Below are 24,083 nucleotides of genomic sequence, written 5' to 3'. Positions count from 1 at the left end.
ATTAAAATTTTGCTCAAATTATAATTGTGGTTATATGAAAAAAACAAGAGGTGCACTTAGTGCCCCCAAATCAGTGAAAATTCAGTATCACAGAACAAGAGAAGTTTCTGGCAGTAAAAAACAAATTAGTGCTAAAGAAAATGGAGTTAATAAAGAACCAGAGAAAAAAATTAATGAATATTATATTTAAAAATAGTACTGCATGGAAATTAGAACCATTGTTCTAAATTGGCTCATGGATTTGGCTGGTCCTGGTTTAACTGATAACAACTAAAAAAGTTATAATAAACTATGAAATTAGAAATAATTCTACTTAAATGTACATGGATCCATGACATCAAATGAATCTCTGAATTGCTAGATTGTATTCTTGAATATTTATTCTTACCCTTTTCCCTGGGCAGGCATGTTATACAAGTTGATATTTACTTTTTACTTTTCTTTGCTTTTTGATGCCAGAGGCTCTTAGTGAGATTTGCTGTTTTAACATCCTCACCAAATATTCACAACCTATAGTGATAATGCAAAGAAGGAATTAATAACTTTTTTCCCTACTCATTTCACCCTTCCCCCACTACATTCCAAAAGTTTTTATTGCTACTTTTTTTTGTCTAATACTTTAACCTCTTCTTTCTTCCTTAGAGTATGGTATTTACCTAGTTCAGTAAATATTGGTGTCAACTATTCCTGGAGGGAAGTATTTGGAATTGAGAGTCACTATTGAGAGTCTATTGGCTATGGAGAGATGAACCCCTAAAACTATGTAGCTGATATCAAGGGGTTCATGGAGGTCTGAGACAGGAACATTTTATGAAGTTTCACAGTTAAGAAATTGAAGCTCTGGCCAGTTGGCTCAGTAGTAGAATGTTGACCTGGCATATGGATGTCCAGATTTGATTACTAGTCGGGACACACAGGAGAGGCGACCATCTGCTTTTCCACCCACTCCCCCTCCCTTTTCTCTCTCTCTTTCTCTCTTGTTCTCCCACAGTCATGGCTCAATTAATTCGAGCATGTGGGCCCCCAGTGCTAAGGATGGCTGTGGAGCCTCTGCCTCAGGTGCTAAAAATATCTCAGTTGTGAGCATGGCCCAAGATATAGAACATCAGCTCCAGACAGGAGTTGTGGGGTGGATCCTGGTTGGGGTACATGTGGGAATCTGTCTCTATATCTCCCCTACTCTCACTAAAAAAAGAGAAAAAATTGGAAGTTTTATGGGGATAGCTTTGATTTTATTATAATAATTTTTCACATTAAAAGATTAATATGGTAGTGAGGATATGTTTGCCTTCTAAGAAGAAGTGTTGCCATCTATCTAGTACTTTTTTTGGGGGACTAAAGACTTCCACTTGTTTTCTTTATTATGTTTCCATAATTTTTGTGTTTGCATAATAAGGAGATTGATACCAAAAAATTATGTGACTTACTTAGGATTTCATAGGCAGTTAGTGAGCAAGCTAGGTGAGCTGGCTGTTGACCCTGCATATGGTTCTTAACTATTAATTAGGCTTTGGATGTAAGACGAAAATTCATTAACTTTTTTGGTACTACACTGGGAGCATTGTTTAGAATTGGCTGAACTTTTTCAAGGAGTCATTGCAATGAGGCACATAGAAAATTAGTGAGATGCTAAAACTATTAGATATGTAAATAATTGTAGCCAAAGAATGTTGGGTCAAATTTATACTTTCAAGGTATAAAACAATATTTATATGTTATCTGGGATTTTCAGGTGAGTCCATACATTTAGCTTAAGACAAAAAAAAAATCAACTAAAGATTTAATGAAAAAGGAATTGCTTTTTAGAGCCATAGTCATGTATATCACAAAGGAGACAATAGTTGTATGAACTTGGTTGTCTTTTTGCAGAGAACTTTCTTTCTTTTTTATAAAAAAGAGATTATAAATGTTTATTAGTTCACTTATCTCAGTGAAGAGTTAGCAAATACTTTCTGTGAAGGCCCAGATAGTAAATATTTTCAGCTCTATGGGCCATGTACTGTTTGTCATAAGTATTCAACTCTGTTGTTGAAGTCAGAAAGCAACCAAAGACATGCATGGTAATAAACCAACAAAAAAATGGCTATGTTCTAAGAAAATTTTATTTATGTTCACTGAAATTTGAATTCCATGTAATTTTTGTGTCATAATATATTCTTTTGATTTTTTTTCCCCAAGCATTGGAAAATGTAAAATCCATTCTTAGCTTATTGGCTGTACAATAAACTGGCTGACTTTGGCTAGTCTACTGTAGTTTGCCAACCTTGTCTTAGAAAAAGAACTGAGAATCCAGGAGTTCCAAAACCATTTTACCTGCTACTTGTTAAGAATATTAAATTTTTCCAACTAAATTTATATTGGTAGGAAAAGTAAAATGAAAAGACAATAAATTGCTGCTAATTTTTGTGCAAGACAGTACTAATTTTTATAGCTCAACTTTTTTGTTTTATCTACATGAGCATGATGGGGTTCCCAGGGATTTCTGAGGGTAGTACAGTCTACTTAGGGTTTTGCAGCTGTGTTGAAAACAAGACTTTTCAATATTCTCCCCCCACCCCCTTTTAATGATCTTGATTCCCAACATGGAGAGAAATTAGTGGCAATGTAAATCCTACTTTCCTTACTAATTTTTCATAATAATTATTCCTCATACATATTAATTGTTATAGTGATGGTTTCCAATGTACATATGTACGTATTCATTCTCTTTTCTTCTTTTACTTCCAATGTAGATAAATTTTTAATCCCTTGCTTTTGATTTGCAAAAAATATAGCATCTTTAAACAATCAAAAAATAACTTCTACAAAAACAAAAATAAATAAAACAAAAACAAAAAAAACCCTCTACAAAGTGCCTTACTAAGACCTTTGTACATTTAAACTTTAATAACTTAAATTATGTTTTTGATAGAAAATCTTTTTATGTTGTTATTGGGCATTTATGTTTTTTCTTTGGAGAAATGTCTATTTAGATTCTTTTCCATTTAAACTATTGGGTTATTTGTCTTTTTATTATTGAGTTGTAAGATTTGAACATAATTATAAGGATTTATTTCTAGGGTAGCAATTCTATTGATTATTATAACTTTCTAGTTTTGAAATTAGGAAGTGTAATTCCTACAACTTTGTGCTTTTTTTCCAACATTTTTTTGGTTATACCAAGTCCTTTCCATTTCCATATGAATTGTAATTTTAACTTGTCTGTTTCTTCAAAAGAATCGGCATGCAAGGTTTTCATAGGAATTGTACTTAGACCTTAGATTGATCTGTAGACCAAGCAGGGAATATTACCATTTTAACAACATTGTCTTCTCATCTATGAACATGGTATATCATTCCATTTTCTGATCTTCTTTAATTTTCTTTAGCATTCAAATTAGTTTTTGAAGAAATAACAGATCTTTGTATACCTCAGTTAGAGGGCTCCAGGTATTTGAGATAATCCTTTGATATTAAGCATGAAGGTAGAATCATTAATATGTTGTAGGGCTCCTCCTATTTGTTTCACATTTCTTAGGAATTACTGTTCTTTATTGCATGATGCCCAATGCTTTCACAACCATTTTTAAAAATATATTTGTCCATTTTTTGTTATTTCAGGTAAAAAAAAATCTGATCTCTGTTCCTCTGCCTTGGCAGGAACCAAATCAGAAGAGTTGATTAATCTAGAGAGATGGTTAATAGAAGGTCTCTTAAAAGAGCTTCTGCTATATCTTGACTATGATTTTAAGAGATGTTGCCATCAGTTTTATAGAGACTATGTTTCATATTTTATAAAATCAAATTTTATATTTTATAAAAATTTATAATTTTATAGAATTATCCCTAATAGACTATTCCCCAGCTCATTTTGATTGTTTTCAATGGTGAAGGGCTCAGTGGCAGGTTGCCTATGATCTTTCACTTTAATTAGCTCAACATGTTGTCTTGCTGTTGCCTTTATCTGGCCATAACAATTCTCTGATGTATGACTGTTGCTGACCTTGAAGGTAGGAATTCTGCTTCCTCTGAAAAGCATTGTTAAGGGAGATTGGGGCAATGATCAGCCTAAGGCTAATTATTCCCCACTGTTGAGGCAAGACCCCAATGTCCCATGAGTCATGGTGAGAACAAGCCTATACCCAGCCCTGTGTGAATACCCCAAGTACCATTCATTACCTCACATCCTTTTGTATGTTTTTTTTACTTAGCCCTGAATAGTTTCTTCCCATGTATATGATGATCAGTAGGAAGCTGGATACTCAATGGGAAGCCTTTGCAGATCTTCTGAATTTTCTCTCTGCAGTTTTTTGCTTTTCCATTCTCTGTCCTGTGCATTTTAGATGCCACAATGTTCCTGGATTTTCAGTTCTGTCCTTCAGCTGAAAGAATTTGCCAGGATTTATTTTAATTTCTACTTCCTTTCTGTTGCCTGGAAAGTCTCAGAAGGTAGTAAGTTAGGGCTACTTAATTAAGGGCTGCTCCTATGAGTTTCACATTTCTTAGGGATTACTATTCTTTATTGCATGATGCCCAATGCCTTCACAACCATTTTTTAAAATATATTTTGTCCATTTTTTGTTATTTCAGGTAGAAAAAAAATCTTGTCTCTGTTCCTCTGTCTTGGCAGGAACCAAATTATAACTTTTAATCACATTTTACTGTGAGTTTGAAGATAACTAGAGGGAACTAAAACACAGCCAATAGTTTACAGTGATGACCACATGCAGCTGCATTCTGAATCTATATAAGTCCTGCTGATGCCCTTATAGCTCACATGTCTTAGTCTACAGAGCAGTTGCTAGCTTTTCAGCTCTTCCTTCTACTATGAGAGGTTTTTCTTTATCATAAAAAATATATCTGTTCCATGCAGTCAAATTGTCTCAGACATTTATAGGGTTTTTCTTTCTCTTTCCACCCTTCTTTCATCCCTTTCTCCCTCTCTCCCTCTCTCCCCCCTCCCTCCCTCCCTTTCTCCCTCCCTCCCTCCCTTCCCTCTCCCTCCCTTCCTCCCTCCCCCCTCCCTCCCTCCTTCCCTCCCTTCCTTCCTTCCTTCCTTCCCAGAACTCACTGACATTATTCTCCCCTCTATCCTGCAAAAAAATAATCAACCAGCTCTAAAATTAAATTTAAGTTCCTACTTCTTAGGAGCTTTCAAATTCAGAATGGCTGTTTCCCAATTAAAAATGAATAAAATCAAACCCCTAATGCCCAGCCTTAGCCTGGGAACCCATTATACCAGAGCACGTTATTATATATTGAATCAATTAATATGCACTGGTGCATGTTACATGTGTATGGTGTATTAAAACACACAGAGAAGGGTAGCCAGAGGCATATACTAGAAATATTAATTGAATCATAAATATAATGTTAATTATAAAAGTTGAAGGAAATTTGATTTTTAATTTTTGCTCCTTTTCATTTTAGTTGTTTCCCTTTCTCCTCTGGATGTTTTGCTTATACAGTGTTTTGTCTGATTTTCAAGTTTTTAATCAATATAATCACTTTTAGAAAGTGGAGCTGTACTTTTAAAATTTCTATTTAAAAGAACTATGTGGGCATCTTTTATGAATAATGTTTTATAATATGTCTATTTGGCCTCAATTTTTCTCTTTTTACTCTTAGAGTTAATTTATATGATTATATAAAGTTTTTATATATAAAACTTTTGTATATTCAGAAGTTTTTATGTATTAAACATATATGTACAAGATGTACCTATATAAATCTTTGTAGACTATATATATATGTGTGTGTGTACTTTATTCAAGAAGGCATTTTATAATATTTTTCAAAGATTAAAAAGAACATATTTGATGGGGAAGGAGCAGAATGAATGCAGTGGAAGGAAACTTTCTGAACCTTGTTCTTATGGTATTTTCAAGGACTTTAGTAAATTTTTTTTATATATGAGGTGGGATTTCTTGAATGCAATTGTACTTTATTTGTATATATTTTAAAAGTGGAATTTTCTATTCATTAAAATTCAAAGTAATAGTATTATAAGAAAGATGGAAATGATATTTTAAAATAATAGACTCTCTGTGTGTAGAATTTATAAAGTATGGATGATAATATTCTAGATAGAAAGAAAATTTATTGCACCTTTTTTCCTAGTTAGAAAAATAGCCATTTTCTCCTGACACAAGTCAATTTGACAGTGAACTGGCTAAATTGTATAAACCAGCTATTTTTGTCAATAGCTGGAACATTTCTCTATGTGTTCTCTGACACCTCAGGTAGTCAGTAAAAGTCCTTCTCTGTGCCTCTTAGTACTTAGTATGTGAGCCCAGCTTAGATTGTGTCACAGTGTTTGTTGATTCTTGTTTGTGAACTTCTTGGGCTGCAAAATTGCTTCATATTGAGCTGTATATCCAGGATACCTAAGATGGGACTGTGTTTACAGTGAACAACAACTGATTGTCAAAGGAAAGTTGGATAATATTCATTCACATATCCATTCAGTGACACGCATTCAATCTATTATACATAGGCAACAGAGAAGGCACTATATTAGACCCTGTGAATAGTGTGGTGACCAGGACCAATATAGTTTTTACTCTCATTAGTATTACAATTCAGAAAAAAAAGACAGGCTTTGATACAAGTTTTGCAATAAATGATAATGAGGGTAATGATAGGAAGAATAGACCCCAATGTGAGACCAACCTTAGTAATGGGGATCTAAGGCTTCCCAGAAAAAGTGATGTTACATTGGGGCCTGAAATATGAGCTGAAATAATCTGGAAAAGGGGTGGGAGAATTGCAGGGGAAGGAGAGCAGTGAGTCCACTAATAGAAAGTGTACATACTGAATCTTTATTAATGTATTTCAGGAGTTACTTTTGCTTTTTTTTTTTCTCAACAGGGCTACTTATTTGGCTGTTAATATAATCTAATGGAAACAAAGACTGTACTTGTTATTCAGTGTTTAAATAATCTTATTCTTAGTATAGCACATCAGCCAGTTGTTCAACATCTCAACTATTTAGTCAAAAACACACAATCTTTTTATTTTTTTATTTTTTTTATTTTTATTTATTTATTTTTTTTGTATTTTTCTGAAGCTGGAAACGGGGAGAGACAGTCAGACAGACTCCCGCATGCGCCCGACCGGGATCCACCCGGCACGCCCACCAGGGGCGACGCTCTGCCCACCAGGGGGCGATGCTCTGCCCCTCCGGGGCGTCACTCTGCTGCGACCAGAGCCACTCTAGCGCCTGGGGCAGAGGCCAAGGAGCCATCCCCAGTGCCCGGGCCATCTTTGCTCCAATGGAGCCTTGGCTGCGGGAGGGGAAGAGAGAGACAAGAGAGGAAGAGGGGGGGGGGGGTGGAGAAGCAAATGGGCGCTTCTCCTATGTGCCCTGGCCGGGAATCGAACCCAGGTCCCCTGCACGCCAGGCCGACGCTGAGCCAACCGGCCAGGGCAAAAACACACAATCTTTTAAAATATGTATTTAGTTTTAGTATATGAAGTCAAAGACAGTATTTTACATAGGCTATTATAACTTTCCAATTTAGAATCATAACAAGGAAATAAAATCTTTTTGTGGGGATTCATCTACTCTCTAAATTTTGGAGGTCACTTTAAGTTTTTACAGTCTCCTAACTATAATTCTGACTTCTAGAAAAACTCCTAAAAATCACCATTTACTCTGCTAGAAATTTCCTGGGAAAATAACAGCTAATACTTGTTGAGTGCTTTCCATGTTCACATATTGTACTAAATATATATTATGAACTATATCTCATTTAAACATTCCAGGAATTCTGCGAAATGAATAACATTTTATTCCTTTCTTATAGGTAAGGACACTAAAAGTGATTAATGTCCAAGTCTCGAAACTAGAAGTGGTGGATTAGAATTTCCTCTCAGAAGTATCTGATTTAAGAATCTGAGTTCTTAACCTTAAGAGAGCTAAATGTGATACAGTAACATATTGAGATAGTCTCAGACCCTTTTCACAGGTTTTCTCCATTGTAAGGAACATTATTCTTTGTTATATTTAATAAAATAATTCCATTTTCTTTGTTTTGAAGTTCATAAATAAATGAAAACTAAAATATTCATGGAGTAAAATGGATAAAATAGGCCCTTTCATATATTGTTGGCGAGATGGCTATATTTTGGAAAATGACTCAGCAATTCTACTTTATGAATTTGTCCTATAGCAAAATTTGCTCATGCATGCAAAGATATATGTCATGGGTATTCTTTGTAGTATTGTTCAAACAGAAAAAGGTTGGAAATGATTTGTATGTTCAATAGGGGCCTGGTAAAATAAGTATATCAGTAAAATGTAACTTTAGTCAAGCATTAAAAAGAATGATAATACTAGTTAATCAGGTCTTCACTAAGTTCCAAGCAATGCTCTTAGTTAATGCTCATAAAAATTGTAGGTATTCTTATTAAATCCATTTATAGAGGTTCAGTGACTTGTCTAAGATAGTAGGACAGAGATAGTAGAGCAGAATGGCTTCAGAGCCCACACTATTTTTACTGTGCTACATAGACTCCTGGTCATTTATATCCTAATGTAAAAGGAAAATATAAATAATTTGGTAAGTGAAAAGAGTAAATTATGAAAAGATTCTTATAGTATTACAACATTTATGAAAAAATCTGGGCCTCTGCTGGTGACTCAGCAGCAGAGCATTGGCCTGGTGTATGGACATCCAGGGTTTGGTTCCTGGTCAGGGAACACAGGAGAAGTGGCCATCTGCTCTTCTCTCCCTCCTTCTCTCCCTTCTTTCCCTCTTCTTTTCCTGCAGCCAGTGGCTCGATTGGTTCAAGCATGGCCCTGGGCACTGAGGATAGATCAGTTGGTGCAAGTGCATCAGCCCTCATGCACTAAAAATAGCAAAAGATCTATGTCTATATCTTCTATATGGTCCTTTATAATAACCTATTTATATATTTTTTATGACATAAAATTTCTCTAAAAATACCTTTATATATATGAATATGTAAATATATTCATAAAACACACACATATAAAAAATATAAATATATATAAATATCCATAATATGCATCTATGCACACACACACAAAACATTCATTAAAAAATTTACAGCTCTGATAAGGGGTTAATGTCCAAAATATATAAAGAACTCACAAAGCTCAGCAACAAACAAGCAAATGATCAATTAAAAAATGGAGAAAGGGCCTGATCTATCCAATGTAGTGGTGCAGTGGATAGAGCATCGGACTGTGATGTGGAGGACCCAGGTTCTAAACCCCGAGGTTGCCAGCTTGAGTGCAGGCTTATCTGGTTTGAGTAAGGCTCATCAGCTTGAGCCGAAGGTCTCTGGCTTGAGCAAGGGGTCACTCAGTCTGCTGTAGCCCATGGGCCAAGGCACATATGAGAAAGCAATCAATGAACAACTAAGGTGCCGCAACAAAGAATTGATGCTTCTCATCTCTCCCCCTTCCTGTCCTTATCTGTTCTTCTCTCTGTCTCTGTCACACATTAAAAAAAAAAAATAGGCCCTGGCCGGTTGGCTCAGTGGTAGAGCATCGGCCTGGTGTGCAGAAGTTCTAGGTTCGATTCCCGGCCAGGGCACACAGGAGAAGCACCCATCTGCTTCTCCACCCCTCCCCCTCTCCTTCCTCTCTGTCTCTCTCTTCCCCTCCTGCAGCCGAGGCTCCATTGGAGCAAAAGATGGCCCGGGCGCTGGGGATGGCTCCTTGGCCTCTGCCCCAGGCTCTAGAGTGGCCCTGGTCGCGACAGAGCAATGCCCGGGAGGGGCAGAGCATCGCCCCCTGGTGGGCATGCCGGGTGGATCCCGGTCGGGCGCATGTGGGAGTCTGTCTGACTGCATCCCTGTTTCCAGCTTCAGAAAAATACAAAAAAAAAAAAAAAAAAAAAAAAAAAAAAAAAAAAAGGGAGAGGACCTGAACAGACACTTCTCCCAAGATGACATACAAATGGCCAACAGATATATGAAAAAACGCTCATCTTCACTAGCTACTTGAGAAATGCAAATCAAAACTACAATGAGATACCACCTCACACCTGTTAAATTGGCTATTATCAACAAGACAAGTAATAACAAATGTTGGAGAGGCTGCGTAGAAAAAGGAACTCGCATTCACTGCTGGTGGGAATGCAAATTAGTACAGCCATTATGGAAGGAAGTATGTTGGTTCCTCAAAAAACTAAGAATAGAACTACCATATGACCCAGCAATCCCTATACTGGATATCTACTCCCAAAACTTAAAAACATTGATAATGTAAAGACACATGCACACCCATGTTTATGGCAACATTATTCACAGTGGCCAAGACAAGGAAACAACCAAAATGTCCCTCAATAGAGGATTGGATAAAGAAGATGTGGTACATATGTACAATGTAATACTGTACTACTCAGCCATAGAAATGACTACATATTGCCATTTACAACAACATGGATGGACCTTAAGAACATCATACTGAGTGAACTAAGTAAATCAGAAAAAGCTAAGAACTGTATGATTTCACACATAGGTGGGATATAAAACTGAAAGTTATGGACATAGATAAAAGTGAAATGGTTACCAGAGGGAGGGGGATGAAGGGATGTGGGGGGAGGGGTGGGCAAGAGGGTGTAAAGAGGACAAATATAAGGTGACAGAAAATGATGTGACTTTGGGTGATGGGTATAAAACATAATCTACAGTTCAAATGCTATGGAAATGTTTACCCGAAATCTATGTATTTTTATTGATCAATGTCACCCTGTTAAATTTAGTTTCCTAAATAAAATTTAAAAAAGGAAAAATTTCTGGAAAGATATACAAGAACTTAATGGGCATTTTGGGGGATTAATATGGAGACTTAGAAAATGTTCACTCTATACTCTTTAGTATTATAAATAATTTGGAACCAATGAACACATATTGCTTTTATAATATGAAAAAGTTTAAATTGAAAAACTTAAATAGTGGATGTGGTAATTCTCTAACAATTATATTACTAGAGGGCCTAAAGAGGGAATTTTTTTCTCATTTTTATATTTTTTTGAATTGTGAACTTTTAAAAATAAATGAGTACATATTACTTTTAAAATAAAATGTGTTTTAAGTGAAAAAACCTTAATAATAGTGGACAGAATTTTTTAATGGTTATGTACCATGAAATACTTTTGTGTCTAAGTTTAGAATATAGTTTATTTATTATATTGACTGTTTGGAATAGACCTGTTTATGTTAAACTTTCATCAAAGAGCAGCTTTCTTATTATTTTAAAGACTTGCTCCTTTCTAACATCCATTGAATTGGAAGGTAACTCAATGAAGATTTACCTTATTCTTATACCCAGGATTGTATCCAGTTGAAGTCTTTGTAATGAAACTTTTCACAGAAATGAGATTCAGCAAATGCAGAAGTTGACAGCAATTTTACTAGATGTTGCTAGTCAATTGAGCACAATTTTCTTGCAGGAAAATGGTATCATGCTTCTTAAATGGCAGAGCATTTATCAAAAACAAATGTCAATTTAAAACTGCATTGTTTATTAAGAATCAATGTTCTAGTGCCAACTGACAGTATTTTAATACTACACTTAGTCATGGAATGTACTTGGAATTAGGTTGGATGATAAATGCTGAAACAGGCATAGTTGAAACTTAAAGTATGACCTATTTGGGGTTGTGTTTTTCAGGTGAAGCTCTGAAAGTGTCAGCTGAGAGATTTGCAGATGACCCCTGTTATCTCCCCAAAAGGGAGGCTGTGGTTCAAGCTGCTCGTGCCCTGTTGGCTGCAGTTACCAGACTCCTTATCCTGGCAGACATGATTGATGTCATGTGTCTGTTGCAGCACGTGTCAGCTGTAAGTAAAAGATGGCTTAGTTTATCTTGGCACTGTTTTCACTTCTAATTCCATTCTCTGAACCTGGCATCAGTCTTAGCACATTCTGGCCTCACCCTCATTTCTTAATGTCACCCACCAGAAGCTGACTGGATTGGGTTGTGAAACTAATGTATACCTCAAAAGAACAAAGACAGAAGTTAGTTTTAAAGCCAGTGGAAACTGAAGAACAGAATATTGGCTTACATATAAAATAAACTTTAAACCTTAGGGCTTTTGGAAGTTTATCCTAGTTTGTAAGTGAATATTACTTTGCCAGCTCTTCTTGATCCAAGAGAATGATGCATGTTTACAGGTAGTCTGTGATATCTCTAGTAATCCATTATGAAAATGTATAAGTGAATTTAATATGAGTAGAGAATAAATTTTAATTTTTGACTAGAAAGGCAACAAGACATCTACTTGCTTTATTTTGCTAGACAAATCCATTAACAAAGGTTTAGTAGAAAGAGAATTTTATTAAAGCCATTTTTTAACTTTCTTAATTTAGTTTGACCAAGTCATTCATTGTGTCCAAATGAAAAGATTGCAAAGAAACTCATGAGGTCTTTGCTCCATCTTCTGCTTTAAATTACACCCTTACTCTTCTGTCTATAGACACATCTGCATTATCATAAAGGCACTGGTCACTGTAATATCACCACTCCATTAAACAAATGATGGCTTTGTCTGGTTGACATGTTTGTCAAAATAATTTTCTTTAATTGTGAAGCTAAACCTTTTCTTTTCATCTGTATCTTATTCACTAATGATTATTTTACCCCTAACAAGAGTACTCTCCCCTTTATAGTTTCATATTCCTTTCTTTTGGTAGTTTCATTACTGCAAAAAAAGCAATTTGGTACTTTGTTTTGTTATTTAAGTAGTTTTAAAGGAAAAGGATTAGTTCTCATCATCAGGAACTATTAGTGGATTTATAGGTGAGAAAATTGAGCAATGTTTTTTGTTACATGGCTATTGGTTTATTGAATACCTTTAAAAATTTCCTAAACATTTCTGAGAGTCATTTCTTTTTCATATGGGAATACAGACACTGCTAATAAATACTATAACCAAAAAGTAAGTATGCAAGATTAAGTGTCAGGTAATTTCTAGTTTCAGTGATACAGTATTTTTTATATTTTATACTCTAGATTTATTGAGATAAGGCAGATTGAAAGGTTGCTGTAATGTAATAACTGCCACCTTTATAATATTGGGAGGTAACTGTATAAATAAAGACCCAAGAAACTTCACTGCAATTTTATTTGAATGCCACTAACTGCTAGACACAGTGCTAGGCAATCCACACACATCATGTTGTTTAAATAAAGCAGGAAGTATTGATAAATCAAAATACTCTTCTTTTGAAATAAAAATTATAGTTAATGTTTAATAAATTTTTATAATGTACCAAGCACTGTACTGGATTATCTACTTCAATTCTTATAAAAATTCTATGATTATTTTTATTAAAAAATTACTTTTCAATTACAGTTGACATACAATATTATATTAATTTCAGGCATATAACATAGTTATTAGATATTTATATAATGTATGAATGATCACTCTGATAAATCTAGTACCCATCTGACACCATACACAGTTATAATATTATTGACTTTATTCCCTATACTGTACTTTATATTCCTGTGACTGTTTTTATAACTGGAAATTTGTACTTCCTAATCCCTTTACTTTTTTTATCCATTTTCTCAATCCCCTCTCATTTGATAACCAAGAATTTGTTCTCTGTACCTATGAGTTTCTGTTTTATTTTGTGTTTTAGGTTCCACATACAAAAAAAAAATCATATGGTATTTGTTTTTCTTTGTCTGACTTATTTCACTTAGCTTAATACCCTCTAGCTCCATCCATTTTGTCACAAATGGCAAGATTTCACTGATTTTATGGCTGAATACTCTTTTATTGTATATATATATATACCACTATTTTATCCATTTATCTATCAGTGGACACTTAGGTCACTTCCATATCTTGCCTATTGAAAATAATGCTTCAATGAACATAGGGGTGTACATATCTTTTCATATTAATGTTTTAGATTTCTTCAGATAAATATTTAAAGGTAGAATTTCTGAGCAATAAGACAATTCTATTTTTAATTTTTGAGAAACCTCTATACTTTTTTTTCATAATAGCTGTATCAATTTATAATCCCAACAACAATGCAGGAGGGTTCCCTCTTCTCCACATCCTCACTAACACTTGTTTGTTGATTTATTGATGAGCGCCATTCTGATAGGTGTGAGGTGATATCTCATCGTGATTTTAATTTGTATTTCCCTGCTTATCATTGATGCTGAGCATCTTTTCATATATCCTGTTTGGTGAAATGTCTATTCAAGTCTTCTGCCTAGGCTGTTTGTTTTTTGGTGTTAAGCTATATGTGTTCCTTACATATTTTGGTATTAATTCCTTATTGGATGTGTCACTGGTGAATATGTTTTCCCATTGAGTAAGTTTTTTAAAGTTTTGTTGATGGTTTCCTCTATTGTGCAAAAAGTTTTGTTTTATGTAGTTCTATTTGTTTATTTTTTCTTTTGTATTCCTTGCCTATGAAGACATATCCACAAAAATATTACTACAAGCAATGGCAAAGAGTTTATTGCCTGTGTTTTCTTCTATGAGTTACATGATTTTTGTCCTTACATTTAAGTCTTTTTAATCATTTTGAGTTTATTCTTTTATATGGTGTAAGAAAGTGATCCACTTTCATTCTTTTGCATATATCCATCCGGTTTTTCCAGGACCTATTTATCGAAAAGACTGCCTTTACATAGGGTATATTCTTGCTTTTACACAGGATATATTCTTGTCATAGATTAGTTGACCATAGAGGTGTGGATTTATTTTGGGGTTCTCTGTTATGTTCTATTGATCTATATGTCTGTTTTTATGCCAATATCATGCTGTTTTGATTACTGTGGCCTCATAGTGTAGCTTGATATCAAGCAGTGACATACTTAAAATTTTATTCTTCTTTCTCAGGACTGCTTGGGCTATTTAAGGTCTTTTGGGTTTTATATAAATTTTAGGATTATTTGTTCTTATTCCACAAAAAGATGTCATTAATATTATGCTAGGGGTTTATTTAATTAAATCTGTAGGTTACTTTGAGTAGGATGGGCATTTTAATAATTCTTCCTTTTATTTGTAACTTTTTCAGTTACTTTCCTTAACTTAGTAACTTGTAGTTTTCTCAGTACACATCTTATATATACTTGTTTAAACTTATTCCTTTATTTATTTTTATTTTATTTTATTTATTAATTTTTATTAATTTTAATTTATTGTATTAATATGGATTCAAGTGTCCAATTCAATATAACACCCTCACCCACCACTGCTGTGTCCCCCATTACTCACCCTTTGCCACCCTCACCATCACTCCCTCCCTCCTTCCCTCTGGGATTTCCTGTCTAGTTATCTATCTATGTGTTATATTTATATAGTTTCACTAATCCCTTCACCTTCTCTGATCCCATCCCCTCATCCTCGTTCCCTCTAACAGCTGTCCCTCTGCTCTCTGTGACCCCACCTCTGCCTTTATTCCATTCCTCAGTTTACTTTGTTCATTAGATTCCACATATGAGATCATATGATATTTGTCTTTCTCTGCCTGGCTTATTTCATTTAGCATAATAATCTCCAGGTTCATCCATGCCATTGCAAAAGGCAAGATTTGCTTCTTTTTCACAGCTGCATAGTATTCCATTGTGTATATGTACCACTAATTTTTTTTTTGGAGTTTTTAATTTTATTTTTAATGGGGTGACATCAATAAATCAGGATACATATATTCAAAGATAACATGTCCAGGTTATCTTGTCATTCAATTATGTTGCATACTCATCACCCAAAGTCAGATTGTCCTCTGTCACCTTCTATCTAGTTTTCTTTGTGCCCCTCCCCCTCCCCCTTTTCCTCTCCCTCCCCCCCTCCCCCCATAACCACCACACTCTTATCAATGTCTCTTAGTCTCACTTTTATGTCCCACCTACGTATGGAATCATGCAGTTCCTGTTTTTTTCTGATTTACTTATTTCACTTCATATAATGTTATCAAGATCCCACCATTTTGCTGTAAATGATCCGATGTCATCATTTCTTATGGCTGAGTAGTATTCCATAGTGTATATGTGCCACATCTTCTTTATCCAGTCATCTATTGACGGGCTTTTTGGTTGTTTCCATGTCCTGGCCACTGTAAGAATGCTGCAATGAACATGGGGCTGCATGTGTACCACTAATTTTTAATCCACTTGTCTACTGATGGACACTTGGTTTGTTTCCAGATCTTGGTTATTGTAAACTATGCTGCAATAAATATGGGGGCACATATATTCTTTTGAATCAGTGATTTGGCATTTTTAGAATATATTCTTAAAAGTTGGAGAGCTGGGTCAAAAGGAAGTTCCATTTTAATTATTATTATTATTTTTTACAGGGACAGAGAGAGAGTCAGAGAGAGGGATAGACAGGGACAGACAGACAGAAACAGAGAGAGATGTGAAGCATCAATCATCAGTTATTTGTTGCGAGACCTTAGTTGTTCATTGATTGCTTTCTCATATGTGCCTTGACCATGGGCCTTCAGCAGACCGAGTAACCCCTTGCTGGAGCCAGCGACCTTGGGTCCAAGCTGGTGAGCTTTTGCTCAAACCAGATGAGCCCATGTTCAAGCTGGCGACCTCGGGGTCTTGAACCTGGGTACTCTGCATCTCAGTCTGATGCTCTATCCACTGTGCCACCGCCTGGTCAGGCTCCATTTTAATTTTTTGAGGAAACCCCATACAGTTCTTCTCCACAGTGACTGCACAAGTCCACATTCTCACCGGCAGTACAGGAGGGTTCCCTTTTCTCCACACCCACACCAGCACTTACTGTGTGTTGATTTGTTAATGAGCACCATTCTGACAGGTGTGAAATGGTATCTCATTGTGGTTTTAATTTGCATTTCTCTAATGATTAGTGATGTTGAACCTTTTTTCATATGCCTGTTGGCCATCTGTATGTCCTCTTTGGAGAAGTGTCTGTTCAGTTCTTTTGTCCATTTTTTAATTGGACTGTTTACTTTCCTGGTCTCGAGTTTTACCAGTTCTTTATAAATTTTGGTTATTAACCCCTTATCAGAAGTATTGGCGAATATGTTCTCCCAACGTGTGGATTGTCTTTTTATTTTGTTCATGGTGTCTTTTGCTGTGCAAAAGCTTTTTAGTTTTATATAGTCCCATTTGTTCATCCTGTCCTTTATTTCACTTGCCTGTGGAGATAAATTAGCAAAAATATTGCTACAAGAGATATTGGAGAGTTTACTGCCTATGTTTTATTCAAAGATCCTTATGGTTTCATGATTTATATTTAAGTCTTTTATTCATTTTTAGTTTATTTTTGTGAATGGTGTAAGTTTGTGGTCTAGTTTTATTTTGTTTTTTTTTGCATGTACCTGTCCAATTTTCCCAACACCATTTATTAAAGAGACTGTCTTTACTCCATTGTATGCTCTTACCTCTTTTGTCAAAGATCAATTGACCATAAAGGCATGGGTTTATTTCTGGGTCTTCTGTCCTGTTCCATTGATCTCTATGCCTGTTCTTATGCCAATATCAACCTGTTTTGAGTACAATGGCTTTGTAGTATAACTTGATATGAGGAAGTGTGATACTTCCCACTTTATTCCTCATTTTTAATATTGCTGAAGCTATTTGTGTTCTTTTGTGATTCCATATAAGTTTTTGGAATATTTGTTCTGTATCTCTTTGAAGTATGTCATTGGTATTTTAATAAGAATTGCATTAAATTTATAGATTGCTTTGGGTAATATAGACATTTTAATGATGTTTATTCTTCCTATCCATGAACATGGTATATGCATCCACTTATTTGTATCTTCCTTCATTTCTTTTTTCAGTGTCTTATGATTTTCCAAGTACAAGTCTTTTACCTCCCTGGTTAAATTTACTCCTAAGTACTTTTTTTTGTGTTGTTGTTGTTGTTGTTGCAATAGTGAAGGGAATTGTTTCCTTATTTTCTTTTTCACACATGTTATTGTCAGTGTATAAAAATGCCACTGATTTCTGAATATTAATTTTATATCCTGCCACCTCGCCAAATTCGTTTATTAGGTCTAGTAGTTTTTTGACTGAGACTTTAGGGTTTTCTATGTACAGTATCATGTCGTGAGCAAATAATGACAATTTTACTTCTTTTCCAATTTGGATGCCTTTTATCTCTTCTTCTTGTCTGATTGCTGTGTCTAGGATTTCTAGAACTACATTGAATAAGAGTAGTGAAAGGGGACACCCTTGCCTTGTTCCTGATCTTAAGGGGATTGCTTTTAATTTTTGCCCATCGAGTGTGATATTGGCTGTGGGTTTATCATAGATGGCCTTTATCATGTTGAGGTATGTTCCCTGTATCCCCACTGTGCAGAGAATTTTGATCATAAATGGGTGCTGGATTTTATCAAATGCTTTCTCTGTATCTATTGATATTATCATGTGATTTTAATCCTTCCTTTTGTTTATGTGATGAATAACATTGATTGATTTGCACATATTGTACCAGCCTTGCCTCCCCAGAATAAATCCTACTTGATCATGATATATGATTTTTTTCATGTATTGCTGGATGTGGTTTGCTAATATTTTGTTGAGAATTTTAGCATCTGAGTTCAGCAGAGATATTGGCCCATAGTTTTTTTTTTTCTTTGTAGTGTCTTTACTTGGTTTTTGAATGAGGATTATGCTTACCTCATAAAAGGAGTTTGGAAGTCTTTGCTCCTATTGAATTTTTTGAAATAGCTTGAGAAGGATAGGTGTTAGTTTTTCTTTAAATATTTGAGGAAATTCATTTGTGAAGCCATCTGGTTCAGGACTTTTGTTTGCTGGAATTTGTTTGATAACTGTTTCAATTTCATTTGTTGTAATTTGTCTGTTTAGGTTTTCTAATTCTTCCAAATTGAGTTTTGGAAGATTATATGTTTCTAGGAATTTATCCATTTTGCCTTGGTTGTCCAAGTTTTTGACATACAGATCTTCATAGTATTTTCTTACAGTCCTTTGTATTTCTTTGGTGTCAGTTGTTACTTCTCCACTTCATTTTTAATTTTATTTATTTGAGTTGTCTTTATTTTTTTCTTGATGAATCTGATTAAAGGTTCATCAGTCTTGATTACATTTTCAAAGAACCAGCTCTTGGTCTCATTGATCTTCTCTATTGTTTTTTTAGCCTCTGTTATTTATTTTTACTCTGATCTTTATTATTTCCTTCCTTCTACTTCTCCTGGGCTTTGTTTACTGTCCTTTTTCTTTAACTCTTTTAGATGCTGGATTAAGTTGTTTATTTGAGCTTTTTCTTGCTTCTTAAGGTATGCCTATAATGCTATAGACTTCTGTCTCAGGACTGCTTTTACTATGTCCCATTAATTTTGAGTTGTTGTATATGTTCATTTTCATTTGTTTCAAGAAATTTTTTATTTCTTCCTTGATCTTGTTGTTAACCTATTTTTTATATAACATGCTATTTAGCCTCCAAGGGTTTGAATGTTTTTCAGTTTTTATTTATTTATTTTTGTATTTTGCTGAAGTGAGAGGGAGGCTGAAAGACAGACTCTCACATGCACTTGAGCAGGCTCCACCTGGCATGCCTACTAGAGGGCGATGCTATGCCCAATGGGCATTGCTGCTCCATTGTAACTGGAGCTATTCTAGCCCTTGAGGCAGAGGCCACAGAGCCATGGAGAGGGGGAAGGGTGGAAAAGTAAATGGGCGCTTCTGCTGTGTGCCCTGATTGGGAATCAAATTCTTTCAGTTTTTCTATTGTAGTTGATCTCTAGTTTCATGCCATTGTGATCAGAGAAGATGCTTGATATGATGTCAGTCTTCTTAAATTTATTGAGACTTGTTTTGTTTACTAATATGTGGTCTATCTTAGAGAATGTACCATGAGCACTTGAAAATAATGTTGTAACACCTTAGTTGTTCATTGATTGCTTTCTCATATGTGCCTTGACCACGGGCCTTCAGCAGACTGAGTGACGCCTTGCTCAAGCTAGTGACCTTGGGTCCAAGCTGGTGAGCTATTTTTTTTTTGCTCAAGCCAGATGAACCTGCGCTCAAGCTGGCAACTTCGGGGTCTCAAACCTGGGTCCTCCGCATCCCAGTTCAATGCTCTATCCACTGTACCACCGCCTGGTCAGGCAGCACTTGAAAATAATGTATATTCTGCTGCTTTGGGGTGAAAGGTTCTAAAGATATCAATTAAATCCAGTTGATCTAGTGTGTCATTTAAGGCCACTGTTTCTTTTTTAATTTTCTGTCTGGAGGATCTATCCATTGATTTTAGTGGGGTATTGAAGTCCCCTACTTTTATAGTATTGCTGTTGTTCTTGTCCTTTATGTCCATAAAAATCTCCTTTATATATTTAGGTGCTCCTGTATTAGGTGCATAGATATTTAAAATGGTTATATGTTCCTGTTGTAATGCTCCTTTTATCATTAAGTAGTGACCTTCTTTATCTCTTACTATATCTTCTGTTTTAAAGTTTATTTTGTCAGATATTAGTATTGCTACCCCAGCTTTTTTTTCATTTCCATTTGCATGAAATACTTTTTTCCATTCCTTCACTTTCAGTCTAGGTGTATCTTTTGTTCTCAGGTGGGTCTCATGTAGATAGCATATGTATGGGTCCTGTTTATTTATCTATGCAGCTACCCTATTTTAAGATGATCTCAAAATTAAGTTGCAATCCAATTTGGTTCTGGCAGGTGGCAGTTGGAATGTCAACCTACTTTGTCGCCATCTTGAAATTTTTTTAATTTTTTGATGCAGTTGTAAATGGGATTGTTTTCTTAATTTATCTTTCTAATAGTTTATCAGTGGTGTATAAAAATGCAACCAATTTTTGAATATTAATTTTCTATCCTGATACTTATTTGTTTATTAGTTATAATAGTTTATTTTTTTTCTGAAAGGCAAAGAGAGAAAGAGACAGGATCATTGAGCTTCTCCAGTATGTGCCCTTACTGGAGAATTGAACCCAGCAACTTCTGAACTCCAGGACAACACTACAACAACCAACAGAGCTATCTAGCCAGGACTTAAGTTTTATTGATTTTTCAGAGAGACAGAGAGGGGAGGGGAAAAGGAAGCATTTGTTGTTCCTCCCAGTTATGCATTTTTTGGTTGCTTCCTGTGTGTGCCCTTATTGGGGATCAAACCCACAGCTTTGTTGTTTTAGGACAATGCTCTTAACCAACTTAGCTAACCGTCCAGGGCCCTCTAATAGTTATTTAGTGGATTCTTTAGGATTCTCTATATGCAGTATTATGTCATCTGCAATGACAGTTTTATTTCTTCCTTTCAAAATTGGATAAATTATCTTTCTTTCTTTCTTTCTCTCTCTCTCTCTCTTTTTTTTTCTTTCTTTCTTTCTCTTTGATTGCTGAAGGTAGGACTTACAATACTATGTTGGATAAAAGTGGTGAAAGTAGACATTTTTTATTTTGTTTTTGATCTCAAAGGAAAGAATTTTAGCTTTTCACCATTGAATTTGGAGTTAGCTGTGGGTTTGTCATATAAGACCTTTATTATGTTGAGGTATATTACTTCTATCCTCACTTTGATGAGAGTTTTTATTATAAATGAATGCTGGATTTTGTGAAATGCTTACTCTGCATCTATTGATATAACCATATAATTTTTATATTTCATTGTGTTTATGTGGTGTGTCACATTATTTCATTTGCGGATATTGAACCAGACTTGTGTCCCTGGAATAAATCCCCCTTGATCATTGTGTATGATCTTTTTAATGGATTGCTGAATTCGGTTTGCCAATATTTCGTTGATGATTTTTGCACCTGTGTTCATCCAAGCTATTGGTCTATAATTTTCTATATTTTTTTGTAGTATCTTTCTCTTGTTTTGATATCAGGGTAATGCTGGCCTTGTAAAGTGAGTTTTAGAGACTTCCCTCTTCTTCAATTTTTTGGAACAGTTTGAGAAGGATTGGTATTAATTATTATTTTAATGTTTGGTAGAATTCAACTGTGAAGCCATCTGGTCCAGAGCTTTTGTTTTTAGAAGTTTTTTGATTACTGTTTAAATTTTATTAGAAGTTATTGGTCAGTTCTGATTTTTTGTTTTTTTCTCATTCAGTCTTGGAAGATTGTACATTTCTAGGAATTGATCCATTTTTTCCAGGTTGTCCAATTTGTTGTCATATATTGTTCAGAGTATATCCTTTACACTCTTTGTATATCTGAAGTATTGGTTGTCACTTTTAATTTTGATGAGTTTGGCTACAGGTTTATCAATTTTGTTTGTCTTTACAAAGAACCAGCTTTTGGTTTCACTGATGTTCTTACTGTTCTGTTTCTTTTTAGTCTGTATTTTATTTATTTCTCCTCTGATATTTATTATTTCCTTTCTTCTACTCACTTAGGCTTCTTCTTGTTTTTTTAATAGTTCTTTTTGAGGTAAGGTTAGATTGATTTTTTTAATCTTTTTATTTTTTGAGGTACGGCTATATTGATATAAATTTCACTCTTATAACTGCTTTGACTGTGTTCCATATAGTTTGAGTTGTTGTGTTTTTATTTTCACTTGTCTTAATCTATCTTTTGATTTCTCCTTTGATCTTATTGTTAAGCCATTTCATTCATTGTTTAGTAGTATGTATTAGGTTTTATGTGTTTGTATGTTTTTCAGTTTTCTTCTTATAATTGATTATTAGGACATACCATTGTGTTTGGAGAAGATGCTTGATAAAATTCTAATCTTCTTAAATTTATTGAGACTTATTTTGTGGCCAGCATGTGGTCTATCCTGAAAAGTGTTTCATGTGCTTTTGAGAAGAACGTATATACTCCTGTCATTGTTGAAATGTCCTAAAAATACCAGTTAAACACATGTAGTCTATTTTGTCAATTTTAGCCTCTGTTTCTTTGTTGATTTTGTGTGGATAATCTATCCATTGATATCAATGCAGTGTTAGAATTCCTTACTATGACTGTATTCCTATTGTTCTCTCTCTATTTATGTCTATAAATATTTGCTCTCTATATTTAGGTGCCCCTATGTTGGATGTATAGATGTTTGTAAGAGTTATATCTTCTTATATAATTGATCCCTTTATTATTATGAAATGCTCTTTTTTCTCTCTGTTACAGCCCTTGTTTAAAAGTCTATCTTGTCTGATATAAGTATTGCTATTCCAGATTTAAAAAAAAAAATTCATTTGCAATAAGTGTCTTTTTCCATCCTTTTATTTTTAGTCTCTGTGTGTCTTTCAATCTGAAGTGAGTTGTTTGTAGGCAGCTTATACACAGGTCTTGTTTTTTAAATTGATTCAGTCATGTCATGTCTTTTGATTGGAGCATTTAGTCCACATACATTTGAAATCATTATTAATGGTTATGTAGTTATTGGCATTTTGTTAATTGTTTTCTGAATGTTCTTGTGTTCTTCTCTGTTCATTTTTCACTTTCTTGTTCTCTTCTCTTGTATGTTGATGACTTTCTATAGTGTGTTTGGATTTCTTTCTTTTTATTTCTTGTATATATCTTGTAAAGTTTTGGTTTATGGTCACCATGTGCTTCCTCTATACCAGGTTATGTTTATAGCAGTCTATTTTAAGTTGATGGTCACTTAAGTGAACATATTCTAAAATCACTGCACTTTTTACTCTGCCCCCTTTACATTTATGTTTGGTCATAAATTTTTACTTCTTGTTGTGCATTCCTTAATTTATTGTTATAATTACACATGATCTTCTTACTTTTCCTTTTTACCTTTGAACTACTTTATATTTGGTTGGCCCACTGATTTTACTAAATGTTTGTTTTGTTAGTGAGGATTTTCTGTATTTTCTTATTTGTATTTTTGATCTTTCCTTTTCTACTTGAAGTCTCTTTAACATTTCTTGTAATACTGGTTCAGTAATAATGAAATCCTTTAGCTTTTTCTTATCTGGGAAGCTCTTTATTTATCTTCCAATTCTAAATGACAACCTTGCTGGGCAAAGCAATCTTGGTTGTAGGTCCTTGGTTCTTATCACTTTGAATATTTCCTCTGGCCTACAAAATTTCTGTTGAAAAATTAGCTGACAGTCTTATGGGAGCTCCTTCATCCATAACTAACTGCTTTTCTCTTGTTATTTTTATAATTCTCTGTTTATTAGCCTTTGGTATTTTAATTATTATGTGTCTTGGTGTGGGTCTCCTTGGGTTCATCTTGTT

General features: G+C 34.5%; 1 protein-coding gene across 4 annotated transcripts in view; it reads left to right on the top strand.

The window, feature by feature from the left end:
- CTNNA3 (catenin alpha 3) overlaps positions 1-24,083 on the top strand; it is a 2,003,993-nt gene that overhangs the window by 183,038 nt on the left and 1,796,872 nt on the right. For all 4 annotated transcript variants that reach the window (XM_066349268.1, XM_066349266.1, XM_066349267.1 and 1 more), the window contains exon 4: positions 11,630-11,796. In XM_066349268.1, the coding sequence (XP_066205365.1) occupies positions 11,630-11,796 (167 nt within the window). The remainder of the gene's footprint in view (positions 1-11,629; positions 11,797-24,083) is intronic.

Source organism: Saccopteryx leptura, chromosome 9, assembly GCF_036850995.1.
Source record: "Saccopteryx leptura isolate mSacLep1 chromosome 9, mSacLep1_pri_phased_curated, whole genome shotgun sequence".
Taxonomy (NCBI): Eukaryota; Metazoa; Chordata; class Mammalia; order Chiroptera; family Emballonuridae; genus Saccopteryx; species Saccopteryx leptura.
The sequence above is the reverse complement of the archived record's forward strand: the minus strand, read 5'-3'. Positions and strand labels throughout refer to the sequence as shown.